At 49.8% G+C, this 27045-nt stretch overlaps 1 protein-coding gene across 1 annotated transcript; it reads left to right on the forward strand.

Annotated features, from left to right (window-relative positions):
* Window positions 1-10187: 10187 nt before the first annotated feature.
* On the forward strand, window positions 10188-26595 carry LOC128277482 (gamma-aminobutyric acid receptor alpha-like). The gene is made up of 7 exons (XM_053015942.1): window positions 10188-10440; window positions 11844-11911; window positions 14238-14458; window positions 18332-18414; window positions 21144-21422; window positions 25572-25713; window positions 25773-26595. Exons 1-7 carry the CDS (start codon window positions 10197-10199, stop codon window positions 26593-26595), a joined length of 1860 nt encoding a protein of 619 aa, XP_052871902.1. The 5' UTR covers window positions 10188-10196.
* The last annotated feature ends 450 nt before the right edge of the window (window positions 26596-27045 follow it).

A 27045-nucleotide genomic window follows, 5' to 3' on the forward strand; every position in this document is an offset into this window, starting at 1 on the left:
CCACCGGATGCCGGAATCTCGTCGGTAGTGGTTTCATTCCAGAAGATTCAACTTCCGGCCTCGGTTCGGTTCGCTGTTTGGCATTCGTCGGTACGGGGTTCGGTGCCGAAGATCTCCAGTCTTTGGGTTCGTTGCGGTCGGCCTTCCGAAGGACGAAAAGCGTAGAAACTCGAAGGCAATCCGCAACGAGGAACCGCAAGAAAACGCTGTCTTCGCCGTGCAATGCCGGTTTCGTTCGGGTTCTTATGGTCGACTGTGATTTTTTTGCCGTCCACAGCTTGGTGTTGCAAATTCGGATAAAGATGAATGTGTAGAGCATTCTATTGCGCACATGTATATAGTTTCGTCCTCGGTACGTAACAAACCCAATCGTCCATGAAAGCAATGGACACATTGTGTGGAATGTTCTAATCGCCTACGTTACGCGGAACTGAACAAAAAAGAACATATTTAGACATCCGAATGACTCAATTGTTGCTTCATCTCAAACATTTCTTTTAGCGACTTGAACCAGCACATAAAAAGTACTTGGCTTATGAAATGTTGAAAGAACATTAGTCCGTAGTGATCGAATGGTTCGAGAATCGATTCGAGCCAGCAAGAGACTCTTTGGGGCTCTGATATGCTCTGAATAGCCTGTTTTCCCACCCAATGAACCGTATCGGCAAGGTGTTTCTAGATGTTGAGCAGTGCATCCAGAATATGGTGATTCGTTTCGATTTTACGATCGTACCACCTTGTCTTTCAATCGCATTTCCGAATGGTCGGGCGCAAATATGGGCCAACAACCGAGCATAAAACATGTGGCGTAACACTTTTTCGCGTCGCACGAACAAATTGAATCCATTTGTTAGGGGCCTTCTAGTGGTGGCCGCTTACAAATCACCCACTTCACCTGCGTCGGGTGATTTTAATGATAGCAACCCTCCGCTTTGAGCGGTTGATCGCACATTTTTATGCGCTCGCCGTCACCGTCGCTGTTGCTGCTATGCTAATGTCAGTCACTGTAGTGCTACGGAGGTCGTAAAGCCGCGGTGTCGAACGCTTCCGGCGAGTGCATTGAGCAGTGAACGGTGCGCTCCGGTGAACCTTGTTTCGCCCGGTGCCAGATCCTGGGCTTCCCAGACTGGCGCGTGCATCGGGCACCGAGATCCTTGGCTCCTCCTTGGAGCGTTGTCTTGGCTACGCCTTACGGCGATAATACTGTACAGAAAAAAGTCCATAAAAAGTTCACACCATTTCCGGCCAGGCACGGTGGAGAGACGTTTCCTCTCAGGTACCTCCGTACTGTAGGAGCTTCGCGAAAGGTGATAAAATCACAGATTTTCCTCATTTGATGTGTGTTCAAACAGTACCCGCGCTGAGAGCCGGAGTTCACCGCACAGTGCGCGGGGTAATCTCTCGTCCTTTTGATATCCGAAAGCTCCCTAAAGGTGTTTGCTATCTTGGAGCCTCCATATAAATCAACTTATCCGCGACAGAGGCTGCGGAATCGATCGATCGGAGGCTCGAGGTTCATCGTCGTGTGAAAAATGCATGTGATAGTCGCCGGGGTCGGTCGGTCGTGGTGCAGGAGTCATGTTCACCACGGCGAACGAGACGCATTCTTGGGTTCACGTCACCCGAGCATTATTGGAATGGTAATTGGGTTTCTTGGCGCAATCGGTTGGTTATGTGAACGAGGCTTTCAGGAGGTTTCAGCAACCTCGCGGAGAACATCGAACATCGTCTTGTTTACGACGCATAATCGAGCAGTAAACATGAATCGATGGTGGAAAATTAAAAGTTTTATGCTTGCTAGAAAAAGGGAAGTTGGAAAAATGACAGCAACAGAGGGCTTAAGTGGAACAACCTAGTATTTAGGGAGACTGACTTGGAGAAAAATTTGGAGAAATTTGGCTTTTGCTGGGGATAGCGCACCAAAACCACAAGCTTGTTGCATTCTGAACCAAACTCGAGTCGAGTCCGATCACAACTTCAGCATCCGTCGCCGTTTTTATGTACCCTTTTCGATTAAAAAATTCTAGATTGAGCTATTTGAATAATGTGGATGAATGCTCAGTAACTCAGAATGTGTGGCTCAGTGGTGCACCCTTCAAGTGCTCCGCAAACGGCCTTTTTAGCATTTCTGCGTGCTCGGCCACTTTTCTGGCCCTTTAAAGGCAGTGGTTCATATGTCGCAAACATGTGTCGCACATAATGCAAATAATCCTAATCGGGAAGGACGCCCAAGAAGCAACCTCCACCGTCCGTGCGACAATAAAAAGGCTCACCTCGTGCACTCGTGGAATCAGGACAAACTCTCCACAACAAACACCGCCGGATGCGCACATATTTGTTCTGGAGCGCAGGACGTGGGACCCCGGGACCCCGTCCCCGGGTTGGGATGGTCGGGACAGTGACAAAATACATAAAATATTAATGTAAACATTTCCGTTCCCGCCCGCTGCAAGCGCACCGTGTCTTGAATTAGCTGCTGCAGGACATCAAAAGGGGTGACCGAGAAAAGAAAAGCCGCTGCCAAATGACTTTGCAATGTCGCGGAGTCGGGCACCACAGATTCGGGATCGTTTTTTTCGGATTTTCCCTCAAAAAGTGCTATTTTTATGTGGTATGCTAATGTGGCTGGACCGCTTCAGTCGACGGTGGATGACGAACGCAGACGAGCGAGTTTTTGACATACCGTGTCTCTTGGTGCTGAAAGGGGCTTTAATCCATTTTTTAGTCAGGCCGTTTTCACTGGTTCCACATAAAGGGAGGAATCTAAACACCAATTTGTATGATACACACGGGACGGGACCCGTCCTCCTGTATCGGTAATTAATGCCGCTGAGTACTCTGCGAAAGTTTTTTGTACTGTTTTTAATGAGATTTGCGATAGTATTTCACGGAACAAAATAAGTGTCGATACGGAACTTGAACGGAACTTTATGAACTTCGCTAATAATGATGATACAGATCCTTTTCTATACACGTGGCGTTCGGTGTGGTTCATGGACGAACAGAAGATTTGGCAGAATCGTAAAATCGGCAAACAAATGTCTGCAATTTGTTCCACTGTTCTCGCCAGCGCCAAAGGGATTAACTTCTTACGGTGGTTGTTGGGAAAGTTTTCCAGATTTTTAATTTGCCCTCCATCTGTTCCGCAGATCGAAAGGCCGATAAATATGAGCCAAAGGGTTCGTTTAGGTTAATAGCTCATTAGAAATAAATGCCTTCGTCTGATTCTCTGTTAGTGTTAGTAGGCTGTTGCCAGAGAAATGCGTGTTGCATGCCTAAGCGTGTTGATTTTACGATCCCAATCGCCCATGAATACTCCTTACTGGTGACGGTTGCTCTCTGTGCATTTCCCCCATCAAAGTGCGGCAACTTTTATGTTGCACGAGTGGCAATGAATCCAAAAGAACTTTTCAAAATTGTATTTATTTTTCATTCCGACTTTATTCTGCAACATAATGTCTTTCAAATGGGATTCTTTTCAACGTTTAATCACATTTTCTATGTTAAAAGTCCTAATGCTAATAAAAATAATGCTAAAAGTGGCCTCTGATTGCATTAAGTTGAAGTGTCAAGCAAACGTTAAACAAACAACATACCAACGCCATAGTTTGTCGGTTACTCTTCAAGCCAAGTGCAAGATAAAAGTTGCTACGATTTCGAAGAATGTTTAAATTGTGTTGCTGACAGTTACTGAACTTGATATTATCGAATAACCAGTAAAGTGCAGTGTCGAAGTAGATAAGATGTATTGGTCGTTGCGTGTGCATCGGGTTCGACTTCAACCGCTTGACCCCCGTTAAACCCGTTTGCAAAAGGCGATAAGCACGTGGTGTGTACCGTGGACGATGATCGATCGTGTTCGGGTAACCCGAGAACCGCTCAGCGCGCTCGCCAGGAGAACCACAGAAACCACTTCCAGAATCCAGGAACGGAAGGTCATTTTAACACCATCTCTCTCTCGTTGCTCGTGCCAAAGTATCTGCGGGTGGTTATTAAGTGGAGCACCCCGAGTGCTGGAGTGCCTTGTAGAGCTGCAGACTGGCTGGATGAGTTACTAAAACTTTAACCCATCACGCGTTTCAAGAAAAGCTCCAGCAATGCAACCGCTGACGAGGAAACCACAAAAGTCTGGCCCTCGGTTAAAGCGGGATTCTATTTTGTGGCCCCCGAGAGTGGATCTGATAATTACCCCCGGGAGGCCACCGCAATCTTACTGTTCCTCATCGCACTATCACCCGATCCATCGTGATGCTGTCGTCGGAAGACAAGTTCCCAGCGAAAAGAAAATCAGAGAATCGTTTGTTATCCATTATTATTCTCCCTTCGAGTCACTGGCTAATCTGTCCCATCGATGGCGTTCGATCCGCAAGGTCCGCAAGGCCCGGTACGCCGTGGGGCATCATTTTACGCGAAAATCACTTCTCGATTTTATCGCCATTTTCTCGAACCAGGACTGTGATCGCTGACTCCACCGTTTTATCGCAGGAGGACCTTTGCCAGCAACAGATGCTTCGAGTCTCACTCTCTTCCTATCTTCTGGAGTCTGCTTCAGGGTTGAATCAGGCGGTTAGGTGATAATGAACGAGACCCGAGGGTGTTCTGGGCGCCGTCAGCTGCCGTACCTCCCGCCAGCTCACGGAGATTCCGGACAGACGACAGACAGATGATATGCCACGGTTCGCAGCACTTCGAACAAGCGTCGACGAATCGCTTGAAGTTAGGCCGGGGAATGCTCCACATTCTTTGCCAACTTGTGACGATGTACCCTTCCGGGTGACAGGATTGTTCGAAAGGGTGCTCTGCCCTCGGGGGTTCGTGCGTCGCACGGCGTGCTTCAGCCGTTCTGCAACCTTCGATTGGTCCCGCGATAAGCGAACCTTCGGCGTGGAACGGGACGTGGACCACCGGGCCGGGTTTCCCGACACTATTTACAAATCACTTCAGAGCGATGGAAAAGTGTCAATCAGAAAAGGAGAGCAAAGTGTTACCGGGATGTGTCACCGGGATTTGCCAGGTTGTCAGGGCGTCGGATGAACCGACGAGCCGGCAGATCGGATCGATCGGGGAAAGATTGGAATTCCTTTTTCTACCAAGCCGCAAGCGATTGGAGGTCTGAGATTAAGCTGGCAATGCCGCTGTTTGATGAGGTCACCTTTTTGAGGTCTCTCTGATGCTGATGTTTTCGTTTACAAGGTACTAATAGAAGCTTAAACGGTAACATTAAACTGAAACGGTGCGACTCCTGATTTCACATGGATTTAAAAGTGAAACTTCAATAGTATACGTCAGAAATGATGTTCTTGCCTTTTTGTTTGCTTTTGGTTAGTTCCTTTTATGATCTTCGAATGTAGAACTGGGACTGTTTCACAACAAATTAGTAAACTTATAAACAAAAGTGTAACGGCCAAATGTGGCAGTTTAGTTTGAAAGTACCGAGAACATCTTGGCACACTTTCTAATTCATCCATATAGAATATGTAAATTAAAATGTAAAAATGAAGTGTCGGGAATTGAAGGTCGACTCCAAAATAGAATCGAGCCCTTCCAAAAGTTTCTTTCATCGCATTAGCGTGATTAGAAACCGTGTCGGTAATTGCATCACGATGCACCTCGGGCCGGCTCGGCCCACATTCGCGTGCTTCTTCGGAGCCATTGAAGAACAAATCGCTCCCGTCAGCAATCCGTGGATCCCATTTTCGCCGTTGTCGTCGAATTGGAGCTGAGTGGAGCCCTAAGCGGTACCGATTTAATCGATTCGAGCGATTTAACTTCCACGCGCCACACATTTGGGTCATACCGTCGCGACGTCGTGTGTCGTTTGAGTCGGCAATGTAAGTCGTTCCGTCGTCGGCACGTCGGAGCTCTTCAGTCGATTTCCGCTGTCGCGTTCGAGTAGCTTTGGGGCGTGCCATTCGCGAAACGCGGGCTGCAATAAATACGGCAAGTGCAGCGAAGCGAGTTGTTGTGCCGGAATGGCGACGGGTTGAATCCTTCACCAGCTCAGTCAGCCAGCCACCCGCGGAGTCAATATTTGAGTAGACAATTTATCAAGCGGAGTGCTGTCGAGTGATGTTTTTGGCCAAAGAACCACCGCCAAAACGCCGCGATTCTGTGTACTAAAAATCGTGGCTAGCGCTTCGCTTCTTCTCAATAGTTGAGCAAAAGGTTAAATCCGTTCTCCTTTTGCAGGGCAGGGAAAACACAGAAAACGCGAACGTGAAATCTACTTGTCCGTCGGAAATGATGGATAACAAGATAAATTTAAGCGCCTTTCAACTCTAACGCCGGACCCACCGGATGTACGCCAGCCACTTGCCGAAGGCTAGCGAAATTACGACAAGAAACGCTTGATTAGACGGATCGATTTCCGATGCTTGCCGCCGCCGATGTTCCGATGGGAAGCATGCGGAGCTAATGGTCCAATTGCTGTCTTTCTAACCCACCCGACGACGACGACGGCGACGACGATGGCGACGACCGGAAGTCGATAAGTTTATTAGTGACTTTACTTTCAACACGGATTCGTGTCTTGATTGATCGAGCACGAGGCTTTGTTTTCGCACTTTTTGCACCGAAAACGGGTGTATCGGGTTGCAAGGTCCAATGGTCCTTAAAAGTTCGAGCAGTATTCGCGCACTCATCGATTGCGATTGCAAACACTTCGCAACGGCAACTTTGATGAGATGACCCAGGCGAACTGCTCGAAACTGATCGAATCGTTAGTGTCAGTGAAGAATTAGTCTGTCCGGCTCCAAATACCGACTCGGCTTCAACATAGATTCCCTAATAGGCCACTGCAGCCTGTTGCCCATAGCGGTCCTCCTGGTAGCGCCGTTAAAGCTAACATCATTGGCATCACTTTGCGAGGGCTGGATCAAGACGCAGATTTTGTTTTTGGTAGAATGTGACAACATACATGTGATCCGGCCCCCGAACCGCCCACCTGGTGGCCATCGTATCGATTTTTCCGATGTTCTCCCCTTGTCTAGCCTAGGAAAAGTAGTTTACGGCCGAAAGGTTGCCATCGCTTCCATCAGCTCGCTGAACCGTGTAGCGACATTCCATTCCGGTGGCCCCGGTTCCTCGGTACATGTTGAAGTTTCCGGTGCCCGAGACGAGCAGACGCTCTGCCTTTCGGCGCTGGCTTTCGTAAATACGTTGGCCCGGCACAACTTGGTGGGATAGTTTCCGTGAAGGCGAAAGGAGAAGGAAAGTTTTTGCTCGGTCGGGCAGAACCGGAAAGTGCGTCACGACGGCATCCAGTCGTTTGTAGAACATCTTCATCTGGTCGTTCGATTCGCGTGCCTCTCCGTGGCACGTGCCTCTCCGTGGCACGTGCCTTCGTGCGCAGTACCCTATCAGCAGTCCGGTTCATTTCGCCTCGCTCGATCTGGTGGAGGAGCGAAACCATCACCGGCTTGGAGCGTACGAAACCATCACCGGCTCGCGGTTTCGGGGGCAAGGAAACACACGAGGACTCTAATCAACGCGTGTGTTTCGTCCTGTTTCGCCGCATTTTCCATTGTCGCCAGACCAATGAAACGGTCCCGGAGCGCGACGGGTTCATCGGGCACTTAATTCTGGTGTTGACGCAAAGTTTATGGCGTTTTCGGGTTTCGGGGTGGGTCCGCCGAACCCATTGTATTCCACTTTACTGCCCACGACACCGATTGACGGGAAGATAAATGTTAAGTATTTTCCAATTTTTAAGTACTCCAACATAATGTCCTTTCGCTTTCGCTTTGTATTGTTTTCGAGTTGGCCAAATTATCCAACACCGCTCGACTTCCGCTCGACTGCACCGGGGATAGGGTTGCGGCACCTTTAAGGCGGCTTAAATTTCCGGTGTCGGAAGCAATACGGGTGGACCGACCGAAAAAAAGAGATTAAAATTCTGAGGCTTTGAGGCAGGTCCTCGTGCGGATCGGCGAAAGTGGTCTCCGGCGGCAAACAATAAGGGAGGATCATAACTCCGTTATCGCCCGCCGCCCGAACGGATCGCTCACACAAAAAGTGTAATTGAATTCTTCGTTTCGGGCCGCCTTTCCCGGGACCCGGGGGAGAGGCTGGCTCTCGCCACACGCGAATGCAAATGGTGCCGGCATCGACGAGGATACCATTTTTATGGGGACGCTGTGGGTGATTTTTAATACCGTGCTCAATTATTCCGCCACTTCACCCACTTCTTTCTCTTGTGGTGGGTTTTCTTTCTGCTTTCTCCTAAGGGAAGCGTTGCGGGTCCCAAGGACACTCGAGAGGGTTAGCAACGGCGAAATGAAGCGCGCTCACGTACTAGGCGACATATAAAGACCCAGTTCCCAGTCTGTTATTAGACGCCTGAAGTGGTCTCACGTTTACTCGCTCCACGTTGTTTGGGCCCAGGGCTATCAGGCAGGGTCGTGATTCATTTTCGTAAAGTTAATATTAATGGTAACGTGGCAATATTGAGTCTACGAACTCGCGGCTTCTAAACTACCACCTTTTTCTAGCTGTTCCGCTGTAAATCAGGATGGCCGCCGGAAGCCGCCATGGTCGAGTCTGGTCTGCTTCCCGAATTATGAGGTGTCTGACATCGGGGTCCGGTGGGTGCGTGAAGCGATAAAATGATTATCAGCATAAATACCATGTCCTTGCCCGAGGCTTAGCTGCCCGAGTAGTGGCAGCAGCAGCACGATAAACCGTTAATCCGCTTTACACATTACTCACGGACCCGAAACTCCAATCCATCAGCCCGAAGGGATCGCGTAAGTGTGTGCGGCAAAGTGGTTGTGGCTGCAGGCTCGGCGCGAAAATGTGCCAACAACGACCAGGCCCGGCTTTCATGACCTGAGAGTTGCCTACGGAACTCTTGAAGTTGTTCAATCGCTTACTTTATCGATCGATTATCGTCGTTCATGTTTTCTTTTAGTTTGAAACACCGACACCCAGACGACTGCTAAACGATAGTTAGATGTGATCGTAGTCCACGCTCTGAGTCTGTGATCGTAGTCCACTTGAGATTTGGAATGGTTCGGTAATAATTTAGATCGCCCAACCTAATATTTTAGGGGTCACTAACTTCCGCGCAGGAAGCTACTGCTCTGAACCGGTTAAAAAATGTAAATTCGGTGCCCCTTCAATGGAATGCTAAACAGTCAGCAAACGTGTCGCAATTAATTCAATTGATGAACTTCCCAACGGCGGAAAAAGCGAACCACGGTACACCCCAACGATATCTGGAAAAGGCATAAATATAAATGAAACCATCGGAGGAGACAACTTGCCGTAAAAGTTGGTCCACATCGAGCTGTGGCCACTGCCGCCGTCGCTGAGCTGAAATGCAGAGCAAAAACGGGCGGAACCCAACATTGACCGCGTGGCGTATCGGAAGCGACATAAATCTCGCAACTAACGCGTTGCTTATGAGTGACTTTCTTCTTCTCACGCGAATCGCCCGAGTTCCGACTTGGGTTTTTTTTGTTTCCCGTCGGCAAAGGATACACCACGCCGGAGATGGTTGGCCACCGCGGGCCCTTTGTGGTCGGGGTCGGAATTTGTTGTACCGGAGACCGGCCCGGCAGTGGAGAACCCATCGTGGTTACAAAACTTTACCGGGAAAAACGGGAATGACCAAACGCCAGCGGCCAAACTCATGGGGAAACGTCAGAGTCGGAGTTAGCGTGGGATTATCATAAGCGATAGGGCGATAGAGAGCGTCGATGCGACGTAATCAGGAGCGGTTCGGCAGAGGGAACAACACCGTTGGCCACAAAACCACTCGACAACCCTTTTCACTTCTGTTACACGAAGGCTTCAGGCTGCAGCTCCCACACACGGCTCTGACACTGGCACTGTCCGATTTTTCGCATTTCAGATTAAAACACTCCGGGACCCGAATATGACCAACGAACTCTATCGATCGTTTCCGGGCTCGATGGACCACGCAGACGGAGGTATTTGAAGTCGGCGATCGCTCGTTGTGTTAGGAATTCAACCGGAAGCCCAGAAGTGGCCCAACGATGGTACCGTATTCCCCGGAACGCGAATGTCCATCCATCCATTCGATCGCTCCATCCAGTTATTGTTCCTTCCAGCTGCTCAGCGGAGCACGAGCGGTGGGTCCTAGCGCGAGCAGCAGCAGCAGCAGCGAGTAAACACCAACTTCGGACCGCAGTCCGGGCACCCCAACAGGACGGTCCGAGTCCGGGCTGGGCGCGATGGCCGCGGCCCGCACGGCGGTCGGCTTGGTGAGAGCGAATCTATTCATCACCATCAATCGCATCATTCTCGGCTCGTTCAGCAACATCGCGATCGGCATCGGCACGTGCTACTTTCTCGCCCCGGCCGGCCCAGTCCAGGCGGCGATCCGCCTGACGCAGCGCAACAACCATGGCAACATCTCGGAACTGTTGGACAATTTGCTCCGCGGCTACGACAACAGCATCCGGCCCGACTTTGGCGGTAAGCACAAGGGGGGGCAGCAGCGAACTTTCGTAGGTCCGAACGGTCCGCCGGCGCAAGGCTATCAAAATGTTAATTGAGGCCACAGAAGAAAGCGTTTATGGTCGGGAATGGTTTCCGGTTTGTTGCCCGACCCAATGGCAAAAACGGCACAAGGGGCCGGATTGTGATTGGAAGCGCAGGTCCGGGGCCACTGTCCGGCCGAAGGACGTGTGCGCCCTTTCGAATCCTCGAATCTCGGTTCCGGTTCTAGGCCTCCGATTTGATGATTTCCAGTTTCCAGCGGAAGCAGCCCATCAATATTCATTAATAGTTGATGGCCGATGCCGATGGTGCCGATGCTCCCGTACAATGAGTTTGTTGGTCGTTCGGTGACCGACTTGACATGCCCGTTTGTGGCCTTGGGCGGCCTTTTGACTGCGGGCTCCGACTACGGGGGCTATCCCCGACGGGTCCAGCTTCTTTGATGATCCATTTTTACGCGTAACACGGGGTCGGTTCGTGCGGTTGCCCGATTTGCCATGCCGTGGTTCTTAATCTCGGTGATGGGATGTGTGCTGAAGCGCAACTCGGCAGCTTGGCCGTTGAAATGCAAATGCTTCCAGTCGCCGCACATTGCAGCGATTATCTTCCACCGCAGGATAGTTGTACAGCCCTTTCTATTTCGGTTCCTTGAGAGCCTCGGTGTCACTAGTAAAAACAATCATTGTCGCACGTGCACTATCTGGAATTACTACCCAGAAGTGCTTTTAATTTAATTTACGAAATATGATGACGACATTGTTCAAAATCCCATTGCATACCTTCAGGCGCCTTTGCTGTCTGTGTGCTCTAACATATGTTCTAAAATGTTCTAAAACGTACGGTTCTATTCATATTTAACTGTAAACTTTCCTTCTTCATTAATTTTCATCTTTTTATTGCATTTTTCTTATTCCATCATAATTTATGAAAGTCCTTCTTTGGTCCTTTGGAAAGTCCTGAATGGACCTTCTTTAAACTTTTGTTTTCCACTCCAACGCAACAACCGCACCGGAGTGTGCTGGTGAAGAACCGAGCGCTGGGGGCCACTTTGCATGCGTTAATCGAAATTTGATTAATACCGTAGTTAATTTGTTTTTCTGTCCGTCTCGACCGAAAACGTAACCAATCAACGTAATCCATCGAATCAATCACGCTTCCCGAGCCACTTACATGAGGTATCAAAAACTTAAGCCAATAACCCGCTGGGGGGCGGGGAGACCCCAGAACGCCACACTCCCATACAGAAGGTGTCCACGGCGAACGGATCATCGCGGACGGAGTTCCTGTCAACAACTTATTAACTTCCTGCTCTATTACCGTGTCCTCTATGTTTCTGATGTGGATGCTGCTGCTGCTGCTGCTGACGTGACCGCCAATAGGGCCACCGGCGGTGATCGAGGTGGATATCATGGTACGCAGCATGGGCCCCATCTCCGAGGTGGATATGGTAAGTGTTGTCAGCGTTTCCTTGGCATCCTCAGGAGTGCTCGAGTACGAGGCACAGAAACTTTCCGGTGTCTGTAGGACCCATAGGCCTTGGCCAAGCCTAATGGCGAGCAGGAGAAAAACAGCAAATCAAACTCCCATGCCGAGGATGATGCATGCAGAGGTGAAAAGTCAAAAGTGATGGCGAAACGAGACGAAACTTTCCCCCTCAGAAAATGTGTGCGTGTGTGTTTGTCAACGTTGGAGGACACATGGTGAATGGGTGTTGATGGGCCAAGCAATCGACGTCGATGATGAAAACGATGATGGCGCTGTTTTTGCCCCAAGGCATGCCGATACTTGGCCGGCGTAGCTCACGAGGTGATTGAAGGGTTTCCGGGCGAACCCAGCGTGGTTCGGAATGAAACCACATGAAAGCGCCGATGAAATGGAATTGGTCCCGAAACGGGTCCACAACACGTCCAAGTTAGTTAGTTACCAGCGAAGCGAATTCCTGCAAAATGGCGCACGCAAACCACGCGCGCGGTCAACCATCGGAATGGCTCCCCGAGTCGGACAGGTCGAGCCAATGGTTTGGTGCCTTTTTGGTGGTCCTTATTTTATGTTTTGGTTTGTGTAACGTTGTATACTTCTTGTCGCTACTTCTTAACGGAGCGCTCAATAAGTGGTGAACCTAATTTTATAACGCTCATGTTGAGAAGGTTTTTATCTAATTTTTGGTAACTTCAAGAGCGGTTTATTGCGTTTCAACAATTGCAGTTCAATAGATGTTTGCTGATCCCTCTGCTTGTTGTCATGTTTCATTATTTGACGATTTGTCTGTTTTTTCGGCCGTTTTGTAGTCCGTTTTCGATTACCTACACGTTGCGCGTACAATTTGCCCTTATCATGTAGGGTCTACTTTTTCCGGTACGCTCTGTTACTCATTGCTGCGATGACATTGGCCTTTTTACGGCCACGGCCAACCGATCCTAAACGGGCGAGTCACGGTATCAGGTGTAAGGCCTGTGACCCGCCCCAAAATGTCCGTGCCCTGTGGAGTCCGGGAGAGTGGAAAACGTTAAGACGTAAAGAGGCAAACAAGATGAAAGCCACACTCCACACTCTCCACAGCCCACATTCCCACCACAGCGCATAGTTGCCGCCATAGTTCGGGTTCCAGGAGTCAGAAGAGTAAAAAGTTTCACGGATTTTCACCTTTCGCCCAAATAGTTCTTGCGAAACGGCAAGGGAACCTGGGGGATCTTTGCCCCGTTTTTTTGTAGCTTCTTGATCCGGAACCCGCCGCCCGGTAAACAACGCCCGGCTTCTAACCCCCCGAGAAAGGTTACGGCATCTTTTACGACCTACTTCGCGGGCTTCGAAAGGGTGGCGCCCAGAAAGAGAATCTGTAGAGAGACAGCTCCATTGTCGGAAGGTTTTTTCCTTCTCCTTGGCCACACGCTGGAGAAGATTATTATTACACCGGTGCTTGTTGATGCACGCCGAGGCCAGTATCGACAGCAGACACACGCCGAAAAGGTGAACGGGGTTTGTTAGGGTACTTCCTGTCGGAACGTTCCAAGGCGAGCTTTCGGGGACACACGGGAAGGACACAATATTGATTTATGTTTAGATACGTCTTAGCTATTTCAGGTTCGGTTTTATCTTCTTCGGTCTTGTCGCGTGCCGTGTGCTCACTTCCGGGCGCTCTTTGTCGGAACTGTCTGGCTGCTCCGGACGCTCCGACACAGGAGGATGTTTTGCAATTGTAAGCCTCGTGATTGATGGGGCGCTGAAGTCGGCGGTACTTTTATTACGACCTCTGAAGCATAATGCCACTACATTGCGCGAGCAATATGTAGAGATTAGACTTTGGACTCGGTTAGAAGCGGTTCGAAAGGATTCGGTATTTCTGCCAACAAGACAAACTGCTCGAAACTGTTCGAACCACGAGCTCCAACCATCAAAACGAGAAGCGGCTTCCGTTTTGTGGGTAAATTAAATAACACTTGCAGCTCATTTGCCCACCGAGTCCTTTCCGTGCTAATGGTCGGCCCTCGAGTGTGGTGAGCAACAATTGCCAACAATTAGCAAACAGGTCCCGCGGGCAGCCACACAAGTCGAACACTTCGAGCCGCCTTCGGATGAACGTCCCGCGTTTCCGTTTTGAATCTTTCCCCAATAACTAATGACGGCACGGTGCTGTTTCGTTCGAGGACCAGCTCTTCCAGGCTCTTGGCGGAGAGCTAAAATTTAAGACTGAGGGTGAAGTGGTTTCCGCTTCTCGCGATTTAATTTGACCGTATCTTCCGTTCCGTTCCCGTTCCTGCTGCTCCCTGCCGAAGACCTATTCGATGGACTGCTACTTCCGGCAGTCGTGGGTCGACCGGCGGCTAGAATTCAGCGGTGCCCAGGACACGCTGGCCCTCAGCATTTCGATGCTCGGGCGCATCTGGAAGCCGGATACGTACTTCTACAACGGCAAGCAGAGCTACCTGCACACCATCACGACGCCGAACAAGTTCGTGCGCCTCTACCAGGACGGCCGTGTGCTGTACTCCAGCCGGTAAGTAACCACCCCCCGCGGCCATTCCATTTTTGTTTTTTCCGTGAAAAAGAGAGCGACTCCAACCACACAACAACCATTCGCTACAATTGCTTTCCTTGCTCCGGGCTCCTCGAGGGGACTTCGGGGTCGTTGCGCGAGTAAATGAATTGCAATTAATTCCGGCCCACGTTTCATGTCTGATCGCCCCCCAGGAAGCCCAACTTAAGGTCGCGTTGCAGTAATTGATAGAGTGAAGAGATTTTTCTTCCCTTTACCTGACCTGAAGATCGTGAATCTTTAGAGTAGTTTAGTCGATCATCCTGTCCACCAGGGATGGGATGGGAAAAGGGTTTGATGCTTACGTGCACTTCAATCTATCACAGTAATGCTTCAAAGTGTGTTGTCCATATACCCCTGAAGGTATGCTATTCGCATTGCCGGTGGTCTCCTGTTACAATTATAAAGATGGTTGCAAATATGGATTGAAAAAGGACGGCTTCCGAGAAGACCGATAACAGTCCAATCAAATTGTGTTAAGAAATTATATTTTTAACTTCCGATGCCGCTACACAGCGCGGCACTGATTGATTCAATTTGCGCCGTAAATCCATAAACTCTAATGGCAATCAATTTTTCCCGGTTTCCCGGTGGCCGCGAGGTGCACACCAGGCGGACCACTCAATTTTCAGTCGATGGCCCTGCTTTCAACCAAAAAGCTTCGTTTCACTTTCATGTTTAACTACATTTTTACCACCGCACTGGCGAAGTTACTTCGTGCGACGCGGGCATGTTGATCAGCCGATTCCGAAACACGAGCCTTTCCCTGATTCGTCCGGCCATCCGGACGGACCGGACCAGGCCCAACCGGAGTGTCAACGGAAACCCATCAGTTTTGCCATTAATTGAGCCTCGGGGCCCCCCTTGGGCCATTTGGCGTGACGTGGGAGCGGAGAAATCGGAACATACTTTTTCCGGTTCGGATTTCTATTAATGCATTTCGGAAAAGGGACAAAAAAAAACCCGGGAAAATTGGTGTGCAAAGTGGCCACTAGCAGTAAGGGGGGCCCGGCACCGCACAAAAAAAGGAACGAAACGCCAATTTGTTTTCGACCGACATCGGCTCGGAACGCACCGCCGACACACTCGAAGGACGTCTCACACGCCGTGCTTGAGAAGCGATCATGAAGTGGCGGGAAATTGGGAGAACCGATGGCAAGTAGCCACGCTGTAGCGCTGCCAGAAATAGCACGGCTTGGGGCACCGGAGCCAGATAGAGGCCGAATAGAGAGACAATATTTGAACAGCTGAAGTGTGCTTGCTTCGGGGACGTCGGCAGCATCCTTTCGATCCTAGGCGGGCCTCAGCAGGACGCGCCTCGGAGTCGCTGTAGAAGTTGCCTTTTCGCATGCTAACTAAAAGTATAGATCATGAAGGAAATTTGAATTGGAATGTTGAAATAATGATAAGAATTTGCTGTTCATATGAAGTGTTTAACGGTTATGTTTTTACCTATTTATATTTTGTGTCAATTCACCTTTATAATGTTTAACCGCTCATGTTATCATGTTATGATTATTTTAGTTCATTTTTACCTAATTAATTAATATACCACAAAAAAACAATTCTTGAAGTCCGCACTGTTATGGGTCCGGGCTTGGCCCCCTTGTTCCGCCCCAATCATTGAAGGAAATGGCGTCGATCATATCGACAATCACTTCATGCCCGGCTCCGGATAGAGCCTCCGGACGTCGGAAACGCCAAGCATAAAAACTTCCTTCGCAGCAAACAACAGAAGCCGACAGAACAGAAGCCGACAGAACAGAAGCGAGAAAAACAGACCAAGAAAAGCACGGCACGGCAATCCGTGACCAATGGCGGTAAAAAAAAAAACAGGACGAAAAGCCGGACAAAAGCAACAAACGCACCAAACCCAATCAGCCGCTTCACTCGCGCGCCGCGCGCAACGTTTGTGTTTGCGCTGTCGAAGTGTGGCTCGAAGTTCATCAATAACAGCGCGAACGGCGGAAGCAGGTTGAGGCCTGGTATTGACGCCAACGCGGCGAGATTGCTGCCCCCGAGGGCCCGTGTCGTTGTTGGACGGAAACGACGACGGCCCTAAACAAATTGTGACCGCAGCACCGTGGTGTTCGGATCACAGCCGGATACCGGATGTCGTCCGCGGAATGACCGCGACGCAAACGTTCGCGCGCGCCCCTCGTGGGGGTGGCCCGGAACACAGCACGGACACGGACACAGTGTTTGTGTGTGTGTGTGTGTGTGTATGGAAATGAAATCCTTTGAAAGGGATCACCGCAGGTAACGGATCGGAAATCACTTACGGGTTTATGAATAATCATAAAGTTTGATGATGGGTCAGTTAAAAGTGTGGAGCGACTATTGCACACGGCACACAATGCGGCAAGCCTTCCGATTACGGTCTGGCACCGGGTTCCGGTTCTAGTGCCCTGAACTTAAGTCGGCTCGCATTTTAATGGATTGCAGTTTAATAGGCGGCGATCGGTTCAAAGTCGGAGTGTGGCTCCTTTAACACCACAGCCGTTAGCGGCACCGCACCAATCGGAAGTACCCTGCGAGTTAATGCGGGGTAAAATTTAATACTAACATTGGTGCGTATGTCTGGTGGTCGGGCATTAGAAGGAAATGTACTGTGCAATTGGTATTAGCATAACTGGAAGGTTCCGGTATACCTAATGGTTGAAGGCAATCGGTTGTTCCTACAATATCGAGCCCGATGTTTTCTAAACTCAAAAATAAGTATCGCGTATCGTCCAAATATTTTGAAAATTTAGCTACAAAACCATCAATTATTCATCTCTTCAGATATTTCCTCCGCTGAAATTCAAGCTATATTTTTGGACTACGCTTTCGACGCTTCCTTTCTTTCGTCAAGACTTTAGCGGTAGCTTTAAAACAGCGTTCCGGCAGCAGTCGCATAATTCTGCCGTTAGTGCCGCCGGCCACCAGTCGCTGGCGGCGGAAGTAGTCGGGCACGCATCATGCTTAATTTTGCTCCGGGGATTAATTTGAAACCGGAAGGGGAATTACATTTTCGCTTCCTTGATGCTGTGGCTTTTCAGGTTCAGGTTCCGATCGTTCGCAGCGAGTCTTGCTGTGGTTGGGCTGGTTCTCTTCCTCGCCGGTGTACTCGCGTCCTCCTCGTCGTCGTCGGATGGTTTCATTTCAACAACCATCGGCCCATCGGCGGTTGATCACACAACTGTTGATTCGTGCCCGTTATTTGGCAGTTTTGCGGCAACTAATTCCTCAAGCACTATCATCGTCCTTATTAGTGAATATTTTCAATTCAGTGTTGCGGTCATGCGTAGCTTTTCTGCTAAATTTTCTGCGAACTTGCGAAGAACTCGCAAAGGAATGTGTGTCGCGTAGCACAGCTTTGCGAACATTTCAAAGACCAAAGGAAGGCCGTTCTGATCGAATTAATTCCAGCTGTCTCGGAACAAGATGTGTCTCGGCCGGAATGGAAAAAAAGAATACCCTGATTATCACTTTGTCGTCGTCGCACTTTTAATTTTTTCGTTTCATCTTCGCGCAAAATCGCATTTCGCAGTGCACTCGCATCAGGTTCCCCGGAAGCGAAGTTTACTGTTACCATCGGTGGCCGAAAACTGGACGCGCACTTCTGTAGCAAATTGCCAATTATCGTACCATTAGTCGCTATCTGTCTCATTTCTTTTTTTTTACTCTCTTTCGAATCCCCGCGCGTTGCATCTTATATTTAGCATTCTTTTTGTCCTGGCTCGGTCGGACATCCGATGCCGTGGGCTTGTCGTGTGGTTAGGGATTAAGCCCGCACTGTACTGTCGGCCGTGCACTAAACACGATTGCGGCTCTGTGGTTTCTCTTTCGCAGGCTCACCATTAAGGCCGGCTGCCCGATGAACCTGGAGGACTTCCCGATGGACACGCAGCGCTGCCCGCTGAAGTTTGGATCGTGTAAGTAATCGGATCGATGAGTGGTACCCAGCAATCGGATCAAAATGGCAAAACATTTTCTCCATTTTTTACGGAACCTGTACGAAATGTGAAGTAATTCCTTGCCGTATGGTAATGTTGGCAAACATCTGTTGGTGGGTGTTCCGGGGCGATACGCTTCGTTTCCTCCAATTTGTCGCTAAGTCGATTGGAATTCCAAACGCCCTCTTGGTGCGTGTATTGGCACAGTGGGAAAAGCACGAGACAGTGACCATAAATGTTTTAAGAATTTAAGATGAGGTAAAGATAAGAGAATTGAAGATCTGGATCTAAATGAAACGGGAACCCCAACAGTTGATACCCGTGTCCTTAATCCACAGGATTCACGTGTTGCCTGGTGGTGTTTCGGAATGGATGGCAATAAATCTCTCTCATCTCGTTGGCACAGGATGTGGTATGATGTTTCCGGGTTTGTAAACTTTTGAGGCACTACCCAGCTCCAGATTCTTGATTCGAAGCGGCCGGATCGGTTCGAAACAAAACAAATGGAACGAAAGCGGGCAGAATGCAGAAAGGATCTCCGAAACTCCGTGACGGAAGTCAACATGGGCAGGGAACCGGAACGACTGGTGGAATGAGGCACAGGAGGATGAATGTTTTGCCCGCTCTGTTCTTCTTATTACGGCTTTGCATCGGTAAATAGCACATGCCCACATGGCGCACGGCGCACGTGCATCTGCACGGCTCGGTTCGGTCGGAAACTCCTTCGTCAAACTCTAGGTGCTAGTGTTTGCTGTTCACACCCCTTTTCGCACGATTTGTCTTCGTGTCACGGATTGGCTGGCACGTTGCATTCAATTAGCAGGTTTTCGTAAACTTTGCACTCACCGCGGGAAACGGTAGAAGTAGCTCCGGTGTTGAGCAGTGTCAGCAGCATTATTTATCATACCGCTACTAGTGTGTGGAATGAATCAATTAATGAGGCCAGCAATGAATGAAGTCTCTTCATGTCTCTTTCTGGTTTATTTTGTGCTTTTCGGAAACTTTTTATTTTGAACTGCTGATGGTTTTGACGATTTCTTAGGAAACGAGTAAAGATTCTGCACGACGGCCGGTTCTCGAATTCCAATTTCTTCCAATCGATCGATGAGAGTCTCTTGCTGAGAATGACCCGCTCATAATCGTTGTCGTGCGTTTAATTATCATCACATTACTGAGCGTCAAGTGAAATCGTTCCGCTACATAAGGCCACCTAATTCCATTATATTCCGTCGTAGGCGTTAAAGAACTAGACGGCGGAGCTGGTCCCCAGCCAGCAGGGACGGATAAAACCAGGATACAAATTCGTCTTCGGCCGGAACCGTCGGCCGGTCGGATCCGGGTCCGGGTCCGGTTTATGAAAATCTAATCATCAGCGCCCTCTGCGCCATCGGTCGACGATGATGCGCTAACACCAATCAGCTGTTTCTGTTCATTTGTATGCAAATCTACTTAAGCATCTAATCACTACATTCATCGCAACGGACCGGGCCTCGCTTGTGCCCTGGCCCACTGGTGCTGGGTTCGGTTTTGTACCGGAAAGCGACACAAAGTCGCCCAGCCGGAAGCAAGAACCGGAGCCTCCCGATGGAAATGAATAGTTTGGTGAAAATGTGAAATTAATTCGAGACAAGCCGAAGTGCGCCGGGATCGCGGTATGGACCACCACATCCTCGTGCCGTGAAGGAAGCAAGGCAGGAAACAACCAATTTTCCCGAGGCCGGCAAAGTTTTCGACAAAAGTCTTATCAATGCGCAGGCAATGCACTTCCATGGCTCAGTTCCGGTCGGTTCCATGTAAGAAGTGGGCGGTGGGCGCGATGACCGCGTCACGCGAAGTCTGTCGCGGTCTGGGAAAACGAGAGTGAGAGAGAGCGAGCGAGTGAACGAGAGAACACCGCAAATCATGAATATTTATGAGCGATTCAAACACACCACAACGATGATGGTCGAGCGGAGGCTTTCTGGATGAAAAATCCCTAGCGGCCTGGACTGCACTTTCGGTTCAAGTGGTTCCCGATCGCAGACGGTGCAGGAGCTTTCGCAACGGCAATGGCCAACCTAAGTGCTAAGGCTTCCATTTGTCCCGGTTTTGATTGTTGTTGAAAGATTGGAGACATAAACCGTAAGCAGGACCTTTCACCGAGTGTTTCACAAACTGTGGTTAAACGGAGCCGTGATTTGCATTCTTAGAATGCAACCGTTTTCGGCTACCTTTAGGCATGTTTGATAGGTTTGATTTTACTGTTTCTTAAATCTGTTTCCAATTATGCTCAATTTGTGTACTTTGATGAATTCCGACCGACCCAGAAACAATCAGAGAAGCCTTTGCTTGATCTCTTGTCTCCCATAACTATCAAACATCGGTTGTGCCAATCCAAGTAGTCCGAGGATTTCGTGGTGTCAAACTGTCATGCCTACTAGATGAGGAATATACGAAAGACTTGAGCTTATTGTTATGCAGACACACCGATGCAAAGCGCGCGAAGCTTTGCGGAACAACCAAACTGAGATGGAATGAAAATGACACTTTCTGCGCCATCTTGGTTAATTACATTAAAGATGGGCAGCCTAATGAGTAGCTTCGGTGCGATTACACCGGAATGGTGGCTCGCTACATAGTCGGGGGTGAACCTAATTAGTCGACCGGGCCTCTACTTATCTTTACTATCGTTGATTTTATTCATCTTTTTCACGCCTCACGTCACACAGTTGGCTACACCACGAACGATGTCCTGTACCGCTGGAACAGTGGCCGGTCGGCGGTGGCCATCGCCGAGGACATGAAGCTGTCGCAGTTCGATCTGGTCGACTGTCCGGCCGGGAACGTGACCGATCGGGTGGTGCACAACACGGCCAGCGCCGGTGCCACCGTCCTGAACGGGGCTGCTAGCAACGTCGATCTGGAGCTGGGCCTCGTCCTCGACGGCGGAACGGGCCGAACGACGGCCGCCGGCGGAAGCGGAAATGCCAACGGGAAGCTTTACGTCTGTAAGTATACCGGATGACCGGCCGGGGTCTCTCATCAATCCGTCGTTCGGCCACACGTGTGCCGTTTCGCACCGAAAGGGGGATTACGAATTTTAATTGCATCCCAAACGCGGCCCATTCATTATGCGAACCAATGGCTCGGCAATTGGGTGACCCTTAATCGAAGGGTTTCGAATCGAATGGAGTTTACGAAAGGAGATAATCTTATCGGTGTTTTGTACTGTCTTTAATAATTTAATATTTTTAAACTTTCTCTTAGAAATAGTGAGCACTGTGGGTCAACACTGTGGGTGGGTTTTTTATCGAAGAACTTTAACAGCCATTTAAAAGCGGTCGATCTTTAAAACCCTCGCCCGAAAAGGTCACCTAATAATTTGCGGTTAAAATAGAGCAAATGTTAACCTTTAGGGCGCACGCAGTGCTTGAAAATTAATTTAGTTACGAACAGCACCACAGTCTCGGACCGTCGAAAGTGCTCACGCCCTTCTAAACTAGCACCTACAGCGTGTCCTGTGCCCGGAAGACCCCTTTCGAGGGGAAGAAAATGGCCAGCAGCGGAGCTCATTCATATTCATCATGTTTGCACCCATAAAAACCGCTTACCAAGCCGCTCACACCCCGACCACCGGGCGCTTAAGGACTTCGAAGAGGACAGGAAGAACTGGGGATTCTAGTGACCGACACACACACACAGCTGGTTCTTTGCTGCAGCAAACGCTGATCTCAGCGGGAAACGCGCGGCGGCTGCATAATCTCGGTCCCACCTCGGGCACGTGTGCAGTTTTCCAAACCATAGCCTGCACTGGTCCGTGGCCGGTCCGAAGTGGCCACCGAAGTCGGACGGCAAAACGGGGGGAAAAGCTCGTTTCTAATCCAAATAGGTTCGGGGATCACTCGCCAGGTTTATCCGCCTTAGTTCTTTATGCCGGCCACGGGGAATTAGAAGCGATAACATTCGTTTGCAAATACCGTACCAGCGTAATGGAAGCGATTTGTCTACGTTGTAGGTTCCACAGCAGGGTCCCCCCCGCCCTGTAATGATGTAATGTGTGGATTCGGTCAAAAACAAATCTCCAACCGACCGATAATGCAACAACATATTTGTATCGACCACGAAGTTGCCCAGGAGTTGGGAAGGAGCGTCGAAAACTATTTTCTGCCGCCATCCGGCTAAGCTTCAAGTATCGGCCCCGCAACATTGCCAGTACATTACATCGCGTTCACGGAAGGAAGGCTCCGCCCGTGCCATAATTCAATCTCGAATGGCGGTATGCATCCGCGTCCACCGTTTGAAGCGGATTGTTTTGAGGCGATTGTTTTTCATTTCGTGTTTTTAAGTCGCTTTGTGTTTGTTTCGGCCAAGAAGGGTATTAAGCTGCTGCTGGAGGAAGTAAACGCTGGCGAAGGTCTATCAATCTGGATGGCTCTCCACTACAAAGCAGAGATAAATCTCGTTACGAATCAATTTGGATGCCTTTCGAGCGATGATAATACCGACGTGGTTTCGGGCTTGGGCGTTAGACATCTTTCGGTCTTGAAGTCTCCTTCATCAGAAACCGCTTCCGGTAGAAAGAATACCAGGCTGATCCTCCCGTGGAAGCGAACCGCTACTTATCACGGGGCACAGAAAGCAAAGCGCGGAAATTGCATCACAAAACACAAAAACCACAAGGTGGAATAAAATAATGGTTGCATTTTCTTTGCGCCGCTAGCGAACTCACTCCCGTAAGCTCCGCAAAATCCTGACTATTTAATTCAAGCAGAAGCAAGCGTTTTTTGGATCCCGTTTTTGTGGGGATCGCGCATTCTTACCCCACAGTAAAACCCGTTCCGCGTTTGACATGCAGATCATTCGTGGGATAGGACAGCAGATGCAGAAAAAGAGTTTTTTAATGCTACAGGAGCCAGGTGAGATTGTTCCCGTTGGCTCGTTGCTTTTTTGTGCCTCGCCACTCGTACGCGATCCGGGATTTTTAATATTCAACCGTAAAACGCTTTGGTTGGAGACAGTTAAAAAAGTCATCATGATAGACAGCAAATTTACGTTGGACTATACTCGCTACGTTTACAAAAAAACGGGCCCTTAATACGTTTATTTCGAGCCCTGTTGGTTTTTATAAATTTAGAAAAACACCTTATGCCGAAAGTTTACCTTTACAGAACTGTACATTCGCGATCATTATAAATCATTGCAATTCACATGATTAGAAGACTTCCTTTGAATCGCTTGTGTCCTTTCATGTGAACATGAAAAAATCTGCTTGCAACATGGCATCTGATTGTCCTCTCGACACTCGGTACACCGTGAACCGTGACCCGATTTGTTTCGGAGCCTATCCAAAGCATTTAACCCGTTTATCGCAATGGTTCTGCTACTGACATGACCCTTCATCATCACCGCGAAGGACATTTACGGTGAGCAAGTTCGAAGGGCGAATGAATAGAAAAAAAGTAAGCCCACCGAACTTGTCCACCGATCCATATCCGATTGAGGCACGATTCAAATCTCTTCAACCCACGAAGCCCGTCCTCGTGGCCAGCGCTGCTGTTGATTATTCATTACATCTGATTTTCGGTTTCGACGTTGGGTTGGACGGAACGCCAGACACACCACGGAACGAACCGTTGTTGGCAACAATCACACTTCTAGCCGGTGGACCAGACCAGACGGTCGACTTTCCAATCCAATCGTTGGACCGTACGCTGGGGCGACGGATTGATCAGTTTGTGGAATTCCTTAAAATCCTGATTCCTTAAATACGCACTGTTTATTCCGTGATTTATATGGTTCATGATTTCGAGGAAAAAATATTGTTAAATAAGACCATATTGAGACACTTGAGAAATCCATCACACCACTTATCGAACCCCGGCCACGCTTCTCAGGCAGACAAAGGCATGCCGCACCATAAAGACTTCCAAGAATCATCAACCGTCACGATTTTCGGGCACGCTTTTCAATCTCGATTCTTTCGCTGCATGCGGCACCCGAGACAACAATTCGAATCAATTCGCGAGCAAACAGACCTGAAATTACAACCCGCGCTAGCGGGGCCCGGAAGCGGCGCCAAAATAAACCTACTCCCGGGCAGCGTGTTTTCCTTCTAAGCTGCCAAATTCCCAAAAAGTGGGTGTGAAGAGATTAAAACCCACACACGCGCGCGCCCAGGGCCGGAACCGGAGAAAGCTTTTTAAGAAATTCGATCCTTCGAAGGAAGGGCGGCCCCTTCGAAAGACGAAGACTCCCGGTTTCTTGCTTTGCCGCTTAATTTTGGTGTCGCAAACAGGATGTTTGCTTTTCGTGTTCATTTAAGTCTCGATAGCCGTTACGTGCATCCTGTTGAGGCGATGTGTGCTGCTAATGCTGCCCACACAATGGCCACTTGTTGGGACATCCCTCCACATGGCGTCGCGATCGGAATGAGGATAGCCATCAATTTCATGAGCTGGGGGAATGAAGTTGTCAAACGTAGCGGCTTCTTCCGATCAATGTGTTTCTCGAATGGGGAAGTTTGTGGTTAACTCCTGCATTTAGATAGTGTTTACTTGGCTTCGATTGCAAAACCATCAGTGGGAACGCTTGCGAAATCGCGTGGGTTCTGCTTTTTTGAATTTCATAATTGGCATTTACTGTTCCTATTTGTCCGCGGACGCGTTTGATATTCAAATGCGCCCCCATCGTTGTCGCCCTAACCTCAACAACACACACACTGTGCTGCGCTGTGTTCCCGGCTCGTAATCAAAAACCCGGAGCCCAGGTCCTGCCGGGTCTGCCGAGCTGTTGTTGCCGCGCCCTATCGTCGGCTCCCCATCGGTATTGACGTTCGGAATATTAATACATTGATAAATAGGGAATCATCTATTCAAATAAGGTTCCCCCGTTGTAACGTAACAGGCAATAACCCGTTGGCCCTGCCATGGCCCTGGCAAGACCCTGGCCCCTGGCTCACCAGACGGGAGACATATTCTTATTCATGTTTTTCTCCCACCACCGCCGTGTTCTTTAGTGGGGAGTTCGGGTGATAAGGGGGTAAATATTGTTATAGGATTAATAGCCCGGCCCCCGGCGAGAGTCCTTTGCATACGGGCGGAAGGCGCCCGCGATAAGAGCGGAAGTTGATTGTGGTATGTCCTTGGTGTCCTTTCCAGCGGAATACTCGATGCTGCTGGTGAGCTTCCATCTGCAGCGGCACATGGGCAACTTCCTGATACAAGTGTACGGACCGTGCGTGCTGCTCGTCGTCCTATCCTGGGTGTCCTTCTGGTTGAACCGCGAAGCGACGGCCGATCGGTAAGAGGCGTCGCCACCCACCATTGCATCTACATTTTGATCCCCCTGTTTCCCCCCAGCGTGTCACTCGGCATCACCACCGTCCTGACGATGACGTTCCTCGGGCTGGAGGCTCGCACGGACCTCCCGAAAGTTCCTTACCCGACGGCGCTCGACTTTTTCGTGTTCCTGTCGTTCGCGTTCATCTTCGCGACGATCATCCAGTTCGCGATCGTGCACTACTTCACCAAGTACGGCTCGGGCGAGTGCTACTTCAGCGTGGAGGAGCTGACGTCGAGCTCGGACGACGAGGATAGCGACCGGGACACCAGGACGGGACGCAATCCGAACGGCAAACGCTGCTCGACCATAACCTCAATCAGTGGCACCGGTGCCGATTCCCGTTACGTCGAGGTAATCCCACTGTCCGTCTGTTCCTTTCCGACGGTGCCCAAAAGTCCCAAACCGTCCTGGACGGATGTGTCCTGTTTCGGGGGAAGCCCCGGGGACGATGATCCCGCCTCGTCATCGCTGATGGCCACGCCACCGCTATCAGTGGCGACGGCAACAATGGCGACCACCTCCTTCAGCGGTGGTAAGCACCGGCGGCGAACCAGTGGTGGTGGTGGTGGTGGAGGGGTGCCCACTACATCCCAGCACCACCGTGCTCAGCACATCACCATCGATCCAACGATACCAACGACGCTGGCTGGTGGGACCCCGAACGTGCACCGGACCCGCCGGCGAAGGAAACGGGAGCCACGGTTCAACTCGGTGTCCAAAATCGATCGTGCCTCGCGCATCTTCTTCCCACTGCTGTTCCTGGCCATCAACGTGTTCTATTGGTGTCTGTACTTGTCGCGCAGCGCGCGGCTGCCGCAGCAGCACCACAAGACCGGATAGGAGGGGCATCGCTAGAGGAGTCACCAAGCATCACCACACACACCGACTGCCAGGCCGTCACAGAGATTTGTCGATCGCATAGTAGCAGTAGTGAAGCGATAGTAAACAGTAGTAGTACTATAAAATGGAAAACGGAATTTGACGAGCGAACGACGTCGCAGATTTTAGCGTGAAGAAGCTCAACTCACATTTCAAACGTTACGTAGCGTAGTGTGATTGTAAAACTAGCTAAACATTTCATGTGCCAAAGCCATTACCATGATGAAACAATGTTAAATAATAGGAAGCCAACCGTAGGGGTTGAACTGAACCGTCGTGAACACCGGGTATCGTCGGGGTTAGCATTCGCCTGGGACCAGATGCGCTTAATTACGACGAAGGGGCGAATGGAACTAGTCCTGTGCAGCCTACGCTTACAAAAGAAACACAACCGGTGGGCCGGTGTCCCGG

Source organism: Anopheles cruzii, chromosome 2 (assembly GCF_943734635.1).
Source record: "Anopheles cruzii chromosome 2, idAnoCruzAS_RS32_06, whole genome shotgun sequence".
NCBI lineage: Eukaryota > Metazoa > Arthropoda > Insecta > Diptera > Culicidae > Anopheles > Anopheles cruzii.